General features: G+C 29.3%; 4 protein-coding genes across 4 annotated transcripts; 2 read left to right on the plus strand and 2 right to left on the minus strand.

Annotated features, from left to right (window-relative positions):
• Positions 1-4631: 4631 nt before the first annotated feature.
• LOC144470793 (tectonic-3) lies at positions 4632-8260 on the minus strand. The gene is given in 8 exon segments (XM_078182326.1): positions 4632-5866; positions 5955-6151; positions 6232-6391; positions 6463-6696; positions 6787-7197; positions 7200-7369; positions 7453-7713; positions 7791-8260. Coding segments are annotated over 8 exon segments (2598 nt in total). The 5' UTR covers positions 7879-8260; the 3' UTR covers positions 4632-4789.
• Positions 8261-8375: 115 nt separating this feature from the next.
• On the plus strand, positions 8376-10508 carry LOC144470791 (GPN-loop GTPase 2). Its single transcript, XM_078182324.1, has 8 exons — positions 8376-8495; positions 8628-8715; positions 8782-8889; positions 8973-9282; positions 9370-9575; positions 9767-9881; positions 9961-10156; positions 10240-10508. Exons 4-8 carry the CDS (start codon positions 9162-9164, stop codon positions 10478-10480), a joined length of 879 nt encoding a protein of 292 aa, XP_078038450.1. The 5' UTR covers positions 8376-8495; positions 8628-8715; positions 8782-8889; positions 8973-9161; the 3' UTR covers positions 10481-10508.
• Positions 8648-9138, plus strand: LOC144470921 (proteasome assembly chaperone 3-like). The gene is made up of 3 exons (XM_078182517.1): positions 8648-8715; positions 8782-8889; positions 8973-9138. Exons 1-3 carry the CDS (start codon positions 8648-8650, stop codon positions 9136-9138), a joined length of 342 nt encoding a protein of 113 aa, XP_078038643.1.
• Positions 10509-10565: 57 nt separating the features above from the next.
• LOC144470790 (trafficking protein particle complex subunit 13) lies at positions 10566-12999 on the minus strand. The gene is made up of 10 exons (XM_078182323.1): positions 12620-12999; positions 12310-12478; positions 12147-12231; positions 11876-12003; positions 11683-11806; positions 11471-11567; positions 11185-11411; positions 11004-11104; positions 10783-10930; positions 10566-10691 (listed from the first exon to the last, which is right to left on the minus strand). Exons 1-10 carry the CDS (start codon positions 12660-12662, stop codon positions 10599-10601), a joined length of 1215 nt encoding a protein of 404 aa, XP_078038449.1. The 5' UTR covers positions 12663-12999; the 3' UTR covers positions 10566-10598.
• Between the last annotated feature and the right edge of the window lie 3 nt (positions 13000-13002).

Genomic DNA, 13002 nt, shown 5'->3' on the forward strand with positions numbered 1-13002 from the left:
ATCGACAATTCTAATGAACCGAAAGGTAAATTTCGAAGTTTCTTTTATTGATATCAGTTTTTCTATTAAAGCATCAAATGTTCTTTAAATAGAACATTTGAATAATATCACGATATTATTCCATATAACTTTGTAATTCGATACGACGCTATGCAAACAGATATATGAAATTAGAGTTAAAACGAACGCTTATCAAACTTTATCAATTTTATCCAATTTTAGTTCTTTTCTGATAATAAATTAATAGATACGAAATAGATATAGGTAAGAAATTTGCCAATAACGATGACCAAGACGAATATGTTAAAATATTTTATAGGGAACAACAAATATTTTGAAGGGAATGTGTACAACGGTATTATTTGGGTACACGATTTTTAAAATGTGAGTGAAACAATATTGTAACAAATCACAAGGAGAAGAATATGCATTGAAATGTGATATCAAAAATGTGTTTTATTTTAAATTAAAATTTAGAATATTTTGTGAAAAAACTTTAAAAAGAAGATATAGTAGCATGTCTTATACTACCTTAGGCAATAGATTCCGTGTTATTTTATACATTTAAACAAGCTTTCAACGCAGACCTAGCAAAGCAAACAAGATAAAAAATTAAAGAGAAATAGACAAAACTAAAGTCCATAGCAAGAGAAATGAATGAAAATGAATGATGTTAAGAAAACGGAGACATCTCAATAAAACAAAAGAAGAAAGAAACTATGAGAAGAGATGAATTAAAATATAGGATAATTTAGTGAATAGAAAACTGAAGAATATGAAGAAATTACACAGTTCGAAACGTTTGTAGAAGACTTAGTGCAGTGTATTCGATGTATAGGTCGGACACATTGATTGTACAGATCAAGAAAGTATCAATTGTTTTATTTGCAATGTATGTAAAATTAAATCTAGAACATTAGCTTAAGAATCGAATTGTCTTTTGGGTCTGTTGAAATTTCTTAAAATACCATCAGATTAAATGCAAGCAATCAGTTGTTACTGTATATTAAATTTCTCAGTCTCCCTAACCGATCATTCGATGGTGAATAATAATCGAGCATTGTATACGAATAAAGTTCACGGTATCTATGAAACTAACGTTGTTTTGTCGTTATTAATATCCATCCGTTTTCTGTGTCCTGCAACGTACACGGTGAGTCATCGAACGTTCTCACCTAAAATAAACAACCTTTATTGTTTTTCATTACACGGGAAAAATTGTAAATGAAAAAATGATCGATTCATCGAGTAATTAATCCGATTCATCAAATTTGTCTCTTATGGTCACATTTTACCAAATTTTTGAGTCATCATTGTTTCCTTTTTTAATGGACTTAATTAATTGGAATAATACAATCGATCACAAAAGGAAATTTTATTCTTAACGTCACCTTAGATCTTGTCTATATTCTACATAACTTCTTAAATATTTATGATAAAATGAGAAAATTTACATTTGTAAAACTATCAAAATTTCAATTTTTGAGTTTTCGAGAACCTGTAAATTCTTCATTTTTTGTTCGCATCCAATCGAAACAGTACAATCCGCGTCTATACAGTGAAATTTAATTAAATTGCAAATTTCGTCACAATTTCTAATAGCAGTATTCAACTTTTCCTTATACTTTTCGTTTTCTCAATTTTTCAACTGAGTTACTCTGAAAAACATCGACTAACACACACTCTTTTACATCCTTTATTAAAACTTATTATTCATATACAGTTTGCAACTTTACTGATTACTATACTACAGATTTTATGCATTCATAACGAAAATTAGTTTGATCATATTTTTATATTGTATACAACTTATTAAAATTATTCAAAGAGGGAAGAGGTGTTTATCTGACTTAGGTTTTCTTACAATTAACTTGGACAATTATTATTTTGCATAAAAATCCATAATCTACGATTATACAGCTTTATAGTGAAGGAATATCATGATCAGTGAATGTAAAAGGTGTTTGCACTCTGTTACAACAATGCTGGGTTACACATAGCAAAAACAACCTTGCAAAATATTAAAATCTACAATTGGGAAATTGTACCTCATTTATCACAATCTCTGGTTTCCTATATTGCCCCCCTAATATTTATTGTTCCCCAATTGCCGAGATAAAAATTAAAAGTGCACCATTTATAAAATGACATAATAATAATATTAGTTATTGTTATAAATACGAAACTGGGCAGAGTGCACTATCATCAATAGCATTTATTTGTGGTAAAACGTATTGTTTTTTTTATAAATTATATCAATAGCATTAATAGTACCAATTGTTTGTATACTATTAATAAATTGAAAAGCGATGGATTCTGTAAAGAAAAAGTGAATATTTAAATTATTCGACGAAGTCACACCCCGATAATAAAAATCACGTTCGACCATCTGTGTAACGCGATTAGTAAGAGTTAACAGTTCGCCACCTCCATATCATAATTCGTCGAAAACATGCTCAGACATCGAAGTATTTATCTTACCCGTAACATCACAATCAGATATTTATAAGATCAGATATTTATTACATTATCATATGTTGGTCTAACAATATCAATGCGGCAATATACTAATTCGTTTACGGTTGAAATAGAACAAGATTGGTCTAATGAGACGAACATAAGATTAACTCTTATCTAATGGAAATATTTTAGTTTTTCCATTTTTAGTTTTTCCAGTTCTCTTTGTGATTCGAAACGAATAAAAAAATATAAATCAAAATATTGGATTTCCATAATTTGCCGAAAATGCGAATAAATAACTTGAAAAACTTATAGGTACCCATGAATATGTTTATACACATGTATGTAATGTATATGTTACTTTTTAATATTTTACGAAAAATTTCTTAGCATTTTACAAAATACGAATTTACATTGATTTTCATTCTTACTCAATATAGTGTAAACAGAAGAATAAATAAGTATTTTCATCGTAATTTTACTACAAAAATATTGAAATTACTAATTTACTAAACAGAAATAGTGATAAATAAGCAGAAATCTTGTCATTCGACATAGGTACGTATTTAATAAACTAACATGTTTTTAAAGAATTTTGCACACTCACGTTACTAATAAAAAAAGAGTTAAAATTAAGATCCTAAAAGATACCCTCATAATCAGATTACAATCGTATATTTTTCTCAAATAACGAATGATTAAATTTTATATATTTCCATAGATCTGTAATAATATTGTAAACAATGTTTATAAAACGAGATGAACTAACAAAAGATAGAGTTATCTTTCACCTAATAACATATTTTAATAAAACCTAAAATTTTCATATTATGAATCGTAGGATTTTTTATGTGCCGTCAACAAACTGACTTATACTCGATGGTAAATTATGTACTTAGCGAACTGATATTAGAAATCAAGACAGAATTTCAACGAATCGTGTGCTGTGTTGCCGACAACAAACTCTGATCCCATTTTGTACGTTACAAAACATGCAAATGGAAACTGACCGCTGGATTCTAAGAAAACGTAAAACAGTATGTGACAGCGATGAAAATTTCAAGGAACATGTCAAAGAGAAACTGAGAAACCCTACATGACATCGTGTTAATCGATATAGCAGGTTAATAGGTCAGTCGGTTCTCGGTATTGTGAGTACGAAGAGATGAGAAAAAAAGACAATTAAAAAAAAAATAAAGAGAAAATACACGGATATAAGGTTTCAAGAATGACTCGCGAATAGGCGTACCGACCACAAAAATACGTACCTTTCATTTAATCTATTTCGTAGTGAAACGATCCTTGTGTGACACACCAGGCGACGGAGTAGAAGCGCAACAAAGCGAGATATCACTTCACCTTGGCACTATATTCCACGAGAATTATATCACAATTGTCATAACAAAAGAACACATATGAACATGGCTGGTGACGGGTAATTATTCTGCCTCTAGCACTTTCACGGCACATTTTGCTGTCTCCTGATCATCCATGATAAGAGAACCATTTCGTAAAAAAAGGAGGACCTCTTTTGTGTTCGGTATGCAAACGAGCGTGCACAATACGTTGCTACGAAGGCACTGATTTTTTTTATAAAAATCCACATTCGATCAAACGAAAATACACTACTAACAAGTGTCAGCCATCTTGTATTGGAGCGAAGCACAACCCAACGTCCCATAGTGCATCACGACGGCCACAAGAGTTTGTCCCAAGTTTACACTAGCGAGATTTTAAAGAAGAGAATAGTCGCACTGGATTGGTCTACAATTCGAAAAGATTTTTCTCATTGGTTAAACATCTATCAGTGAATTTTCATTTGTATCATCGTGATTCGTTTGAAATGGTATTCAATGCATAGGACTAATAATTGAACTTGTACGCACAATTATATAACGTAGAAATTCGAAAAATCAATAATTAAGAAAAGCTTATTTAATGCATCATTAAAATATATTTTCTTAGGTGTTTCGTTATAATTATAGTTCTGTATTAAAGTTCAAATTATATTAAATTTCAAGCAAGCAATACTCCGATTTCTAAATATTTTCTTTACAAATACGAATATAATACGCAAAACCTAATCAATTGTCATTTCGTCTCCGTTAAAAAATAATTGAAACATTATAAAATGATACCATTTACAGAAAAAATTGGGCGTCAAATACTTACTCTTGAATTTAATTTCTTTATTGCAAATGCATACTATATCGATAAAATATTTTTTATCATACAGTAATAGTACTTGATGAACTTTTCGTTTTATTTAACTTTTCAATACATATTTCGAATAATTAAATATAATGTTGATGCAAAAGATTACATGAAATTAATAAATAGAAATGTGCATAAATATAATGAATACTACGCTACTTATTAAATATATGTTTGATCCAATACATTGTGAATTACTTAATAGCGGATAAAAGAAATCATATGGCAAGGTGAGATCAATATTTGGACCGCCTACGAAATAATATTTCGATGGTTTTGACACGTCGTGGAATGTAACATAACTAATGATATCTACTTTTAATATGTTCGTGCAATTCTCTGTCGAACAAATTGACCATGATACATCAGACTCATTAGAAAAATAAATACCTACTCCTTGTATATTATAATTAGTCAATGTTTCGGAATTTGCCAAAGCAGAGTACAAAATATGTAAGTGCAGAGAAGTTATCAATCCGGAACAATGCAATAGATTATTGACTATTTGTCCCTCTATCATATTTTGAGGTATTCTGTCAAGTAAAATTTGTGCCCAATCGGATGTGTTATTGTTAGTAATATTGCCAGTTTTTGAAACATAGATATTGTATTGGTCTGTATCAGTAATATTAAACATAGAATTCGTTAGAAGAAAATTCATAGTTCGATTTTGTAATTCTATACAAGACGATGTATTAAAGTTATCAGTACTTAAAGTCACGGAACATCGTAATTTAATGTCCTCTCCAAAGTTGACAATGTGTCTATTTAGTTTGCTACATTGACCACTTCTCTTAGCTATAGGCAATGTTAAAAAACTATTGGTTTTATTAAAAATAACAGATTTAATGTCACCAGTCTTGTTTAAACTACCAATAACTAAAGGCTTTCCAGACATATAGCCGGGGTTACCGCTAAGAATAAAGCTCTTTTCCTTATCCAGGTCGACCCACTCGTAAACTACCTCAAACTGTTGATAAAAACTTTGAGAAACATTCGCTATAATGAAATAAGCATTAACGCTGTTAAGTCCCATTGAACCATTATGAAGAATCAAGTACTTCACATTCGTAACAACGTTGTAACATGATCCATTAACACAAGATCCTGGTTTAACAGTACTATTGCATTCTTTCCAAAGATATTTACAATAAAAATTATTTAATGTTAGACACACATTCCTCGGACATATCTGCAAATGAAAAATCATTGTAATATGTATATATACATTTTTTTATTAATTATATATTATATATATATTTTGATAAATTTGTATGTACCTGGTCTAACATCTCAATGTAAGTTTCATTTAATAAATGTGGTGAAGCAATAACAGTAAAATTATTAAATGCCATTGGAAAAAGAAACTTGTTCGTATTAACTAACTCGGTTTGTAAACATTGATCCTTCCATTGACGAAGGTACATCAAAGTCTTTTTGAATGTGCACTTATCAGTAAATCCAGATTGTAAAATTTCTGAAATGTCGATATAAAAAACATTTAAAATATTTTATAATAATAATTGTACTTACATTATATCTAAATTCTATATATACCAAAAGTTTGAATGTATGTATTTTGTATCATCCACAAGATGTCACCATCTTGGTAAGTATCAGAAAAATTATATTCAGGTACATATACTTGGTCTTCCCATTTCCATTTCAGTCTATTTGGATTTATTGCCACTCGTAAATCTTTTTCAGTTTTCATATTCTAGATAAAATTAAAAATTTTAGAAGTCATAAACAACAAAATATTTCACTTGATTTATATTGAAAACTTACCAAGTCATTAGTAACACTGTATGTTGGTGGAAGATTGTCATACAAAATGCAGAAAAGATTGTTTGCTAGTTTTTCAAGTACAAATGGTGTATTATTTCGCTGTATAAAATTTTTACCATAACAATAACGTTTATCATACAAATCAGGTTGATTGTATTTACAATGTGAAAAAACTTTTAAGTGAAAGTCATTGCAGTCTCTGTCGCAACAGCAATTGATATCACAAGATGATACCTTTTATAAAAATAAAGTTATTTAAATTAGTAAACATAAATTTTACTTTCATATAATCAACATAAGCTATAGCAAAACATATTAACTTACTACTAAGTCACATTCACAAACGTCAGATTGTATTTTGCGTATAGAATTATTTCTTATCTCATTACCAGATTTGATTTTATGAGACGTTTGTACATTTGGTGTTATGTGAATTTTTATACTCTCTGTTGAGTCTGTAGGATTATTAGAGCCATCACTAGGTGATGTATAAACATTTTTAATTGTGGTAGATAATGAATCATCTGCTGCATCTTTTTCTAGTAAATCATTACATTCTGTTTCATTTATGCAGGTAAATATTTCTTCAATCTTTTTTGCATAAATTATGTCATTGCATAACAGAGAAACAAATAGTAGTATAAACAGCTTTTCAACCATATTGATGTTTGCATTAAATTTTAATGTGTTGTAAGCTTTGTTGATAAAAACAATATCCATGTACATGTTTACATATGACATCCATATTTTTCAAAATTTCGTGTGAGCAAATGTAATTTTATTTTAACTGTTCCCATACTTTCTGTAAGTAACTCAAATCGATCCAAAGAATTCACTAAAACATTTGGTGATTTCAACTGTAAAGTTATCCCCAAGAATTTGTCCCTTAGTCTGTCTTTCCAGTTACCTATAGAAATATTTATATTAAAAGCATAACATATATGTATGTGGACAGATAAATGAGGTTCTTTAGAAACATGTTTAACTTACCAATTGGTTTCCATGTATGACATTCTATGGAATGTGAGCCAGGAGACAGTGGAATGTTACAAACACCATACGATGTAAATAATATTCTTTCATACGTGTCTCTGCAAAACACTTGAAGCAAAAGTTTAGGTGAATTTTGAAGAGACTGCGTTGTATAATGTATATCTACAGGATGATCCCAAAACGGTTCATTCGTATATAAATCACAACTTTCTTGAGTCTGCCCTTCCTCGCAACCATTTAAAACTTTCCAACCGTTACCTGGAACAAGAAAAATTCTCCTTACATACCTGGACATAAATTAATAATTGCTATTCGTACAATAATAATTGTATTACCGGCATGGAAACTCCACTTGCATAAAAGCCGAGATTGTTTAAAATTTACCGCAGACGAAATTTGGCCAATTATATGCAGTTCGGCCATTCCACAGAATCATATTATTCTCTTTGTTGTCGTCAAAATATATGTAAAATATTCAAATTTCATATTCTTGCAACTTTTTAACTTTTTACGTTAAAAAAAATGAGATGTTTTTCTCAATGTTTTCAATATTTATGAATTATTTCGAAAGATGTTTTCGTTTGATTAAATATAGCTTCATAGCTTCGAAGTATCAGCAAAGAATAAATAATTATAATAATCTTTGTCGCAGAAATACAACATTGTCAGGAAACGCGACACTATTTAGCGACATTTCTGACGGAAATCGACGCCGGAGATTCGTGGTGGCGGTAATATTCGGAAAAACAACAGAGTTGTAAAATTTAAAGAAATTCTATCTCAGCGCTGTGGATGGTGGAGTGACGAACTTTTGGTAATTCGACATGAGTTCATAAACTATATCAGTATATAATGCTCAATCGAAGACAGAAGTGCAAGTAACGCTATCACGCATGCGTAACACAATCATAATGTACATGAACTTGACACTTTGAATGATTTCGGATAACTTCAGAGGTTAAGATAGAAGGAGAGTCTTTCTCTCTCGCTCTCTTGAAACGTTGAGCCGGTCCGTGAGTCGATCTAAGAAAGATACTAATGTAAGCATTTATAATAAACAAATTTAATACTAATTATATATATGCATAATACTGCTTATAAATATGCAAATTTAATACGAAATTTGATTAGAAATTAAATTTTATCTAATACATTTAAAATATTATTTATAGATAGTTGCGAGAAGTAAAATATGAAGAATTATGCTTGCTCTATTGTAACCAACGGTCATCACACTGATATTGCCTTAAAAATTTATAGGTAACAAAATAGAGAATCATGTGCTTATGATTGAATATATATTCTATATATTATTTACTTTTTCAGTAATCGTGTATTGTTAATTATAACACATTTTAAGAAGTTTGGGACATTGGTATCGGTAACTAGAGGATCTTCAATACCTCAGTTAGTACATAGTGCATTTTCTACACAGTAAGTAATTAATGAATATTTTATAATTCATATATATATGTTAACCTTACTTGTACAACGATGAATGAAAATGTACATTGCAGAGTTTTATTTGGAAAGGATGATATTGAGGTTGTGGCAGCTGCTAGGTTCATAGCAGAACAAATTAATGCGGAGAAACCATTGCTAATATCAATATCTCTGAAAAGTTATGATCCAGATACAGTTAAAGCTATTGTCACAGCTATAAATGAAATGAAAGTATGGTAATGTTGTAAATTAATTACATCATTATGAGTCTAATTTTTGGTCAATTAGTTATTGGTCCACCTGGGAGTGGGAAAACTACATATTGTCATGCTATGTCAAATTTTTTGGAGAAACTGGGTAGAAAAGTTGCTGTAATTAATATTGGTAAAAATAAATAACTAAATACATACATATATACATTTATATATTTATGTATAAAGAAAATTTTATGACTGTTACCATTGTTTATAGATCCAGCAAATGAGAACATGCAATATAAACCAGTAGTAGATATATCGGAATTAATAAAACATGAAGACGTAATGACACAATACAGTCTTGGACCTAATGGAGCTTTAGTTTACTGTATGGAATTTTTAGAAACGAATGTAAAATGGTTGATAACAAAAATTTTAGATTTGAAGGAATACTATATCATTATTGATTGCCCCGGACAAGTACATACTAATAATTATATATGTTACTGTACATATACAGGGTAACTTATATTTAAAATCTCATTTAGTTCAGTTTTAAAAGAGTTATAGTTTTCCACATGGTCTTAAATATATCGCCGCGCCTGTATATGCATAATACTTTCACTATACAATTCGAATTCTCTTTGAAGTATATTTATATTTATTCACAGGTTGAATTATATACGCATCACAATTCGATCAGTACAATTGCCGACAAATTGGGACAAAATTTAGTCAGGCTGTGCAGTGTACATTTAATAGATTCTCACCATTGCAGTGATGCTGGTAATTCTCTATATTTGTTATACTTTTATTCATAATATATTCACAAAAATAATTGTGCTAATACTATTTTTATTTATAGGCAAATATTTATCTTCTTTAATACTTTGTACCACAACTATGTTAAAACTAGGTTTACCTCATGTCAATATTATGACAAAATTTCATGAGATGAAAAAATTTAGCCATTGCTTAGATTTCAATATAGATTTTTATACTGAAGTACTGAATTTAAAATATTTATTGGATAAACTGGATGAAAACCCTTTCACGTCAAAGTAATTCTCTCTTTATCATACCTTTGCATACTACTTTTTAGTTTTAGTATATTTGATAAATAGAAAGTACTACATTTTTTCAGATTCAAAAAATTAAATGCCGCTTTTGTGTCACTGATAGAAGATTACAGTCTTGTTAGTTTTGTACCATTGGATATTTCTAATCAAGCATTGTTACTGCGAGTAAAAAATGCAATTGATAAAGCTAACGGTTATATCTTTGGTGGAAACGAACCTCAAGATGTTCAGACTTTACTTGCATGTGCTGTTGGAGCAGAAAACGAAAATGAGAGAATGTCAACAATAGATTCATATTTTGAATAAAAAAATTACTTCGTAAAAACGAGTCGTACAGTTAATTATATACGTTCTTATACCTAGGTACAATTTTAGGAAATAATACAATTAATCATGCTGTTTGAATAATTTATTGAATTTTTGATTAGTCATTTTGACTCACAAATATTTGCGCCAAATCATCATAGTCATATGTCCTTTTCAAACATGTATCCTCCAACTTTAATCCAGAGATAGTCTGAAATGTTATCAAGTTTGAAGTATTAAATTAAATATATCTTGCATTGCTAAAAACACTTTGTTTAATACACAGTAACTATAATACTTACTATAATACCACTGTGTAATGGAATCAGACATAAAGGAATATCAATTGACCCTCCAGGCTTTAGTGTTTCAATTTTTGTAGTAGATATACCGCACCATGCGATAGAATTACTAGATTCCAAATAAAGCATTAAATCCATACTTCTTTCTCTAAAAATATATGTATACTTATACAATTTTTAAAATTTGCATACATTGTAAAAACACTTGTTGAAATACTTACGATGTATTTATTATACGACAATCGAATTTAAGTGATTGTTCGAGGTAAACTTTTAAAGGAATGTTTTTAATAGTAACTCGTAGATCGCCATATTCAGGTGCCTAAAAAATTAAATTATTCATCAAATTACGTAAAACTCTATCATTTGCAAAAGAAAAAAATAACAAATAATATGACAAACCATCCTTTGCAACTGACTTGTTTGTAGCCTTCCTCTTTCTCCTAAATTACTTCTCCAAACAATATCTAATTTTCCAATATTTGTTGCATTGTGCATCATTTTCGGATCTTTTAACAATGTCGATTGTGGTTTTAAACAATACAAGTACTGCCTACTGCAATCGGTATCTAATATATTAACTGATCCATAGATAGATTCTCCCTTCTCATTTGTATTTAGAGTTGACACTGAAGATATAAAATGTGTATGTAATATCACCTACTAATAGTACTTACTGAGGACTTACCACTAAATAAGTGAGACGATTCAAGAGATACTTTTTCTAAACATATTGGACCTGCTGTTAGATTCTGTATTTGTGCTTCGAGATATACTTCATCTGACTTTAAGGAAATAATGGTTTTTGTTAACGTTTTATATCAAAAAGTTACATAAGTAAATATTGTAATTAACAAAAAATTATTTTTATTCAAAATTTATAATCATAAGGATGGTTACCTCTGCATTATAAAACTTTGTTTTCACATCTAATGGTTTCACTACTTGAAGTTTATAAAACTTTTTAAACGACTGTGGAGTAGCACCTAAATTCATGGGTGTGTAAGTTACTTCACATACTAGTCTGAAACATATTTCTTCTGGTTATTTAGATTTAAATATTTACAATAATTTGTTAATTCTACATCCTTACATATGTGTTCCTATTTCTTTTACTTCGTGGTGTATCACTTCATCGACTGTACCACCGGGTGGTAAATCTTTCATTTCCCCGCTGTTACCAGACAGGGGAATAATTTGAGTACTTGTTTGTAAATCTACCTGCAACATAAAACATTGTTGAAAGAACATCAGTTCGGAACGTGTAAACTATTATTGTAACATACTTTTAAATTATAGTACATTTCAATGATATACAAATTAAAATATAGAAATCAATATTGTAATTAAAACACAATACTTGCTTTAACATTAACATCTTCTACTAATTGGCTACTACCATTATGTACACACAGATAGCTTGAAAACATTTCACCTAAATAAATATTCCTAAAAAAACGTATGTATAGTTTTAATTAAAACATTAAAACAATTCATTATATAATTATTGTACAAAGATGTATATACCCAAAACTTTGTGGTAACACCATGAATTGTCCTACAGTAAGAGTTTCCATTCCTTGCAGAGCAGTACAATCATTTTTAAGTTCATTGTTTAATGTGTTACCAGGAAGATCTGTTGAATCGCAAGTTACAACAATAGGACTTGCGAGAGTGGGTCTGGTTAATCTCATCACTAAAAATATAATAATCAATATTTTAAGTACATCAATGCAAATAGAATCTAAATGTTAAATTAATTTAAATTTAAAAGAAGTACAGTATACGTATCTGTATTTCTTTAAAAACTATACTGTTATGGTACTTTTCTTATTACCTTTCAATGCTAGTAGGTGTTCATTTTTTGGTTTAGATTCCATTTCAATATAAATTATTGCTAGTAAGTGTTTGGAAGATAGGTCCTTGTTTAAAGTTCAACAAAACAGTATCTGTCAAACGTCACTTATAAAATCTAATCTATAATTCGACTCAATTTTTAGTTCATAACACATATATTGTTTTAAAAACATTTGTCGCACAAACACAAATATAGTAAATATTTAAATAAAATTTCATATGTACGAAAATTTAAAATTTACACACTGATTCACACTTGTGAATGAAATACACCCTACATGCAAATTCGCGGGTCGTAAGAACTTTAGAATTCGTCTCTTCTTTTCTATCCGCGAAACAAGGAGTTCAAGATAGTATTATGTA

The sequence above is a fragment of the Augochlora pura genome, chromosome 6 (assembly GCF_028453695.1).
Source record: "Augochlora pura isolate Apur16 chromosome 6, APUR_v2.2.1, whole genome shotgun sequence".
Taxonomy (NCBI): domain Eukaryota; kingdom Metazoa; phylum Arthropoda; class Insecta; order Hymenoptera; family Halictidae; genus Augochlora; species Augochlora pura.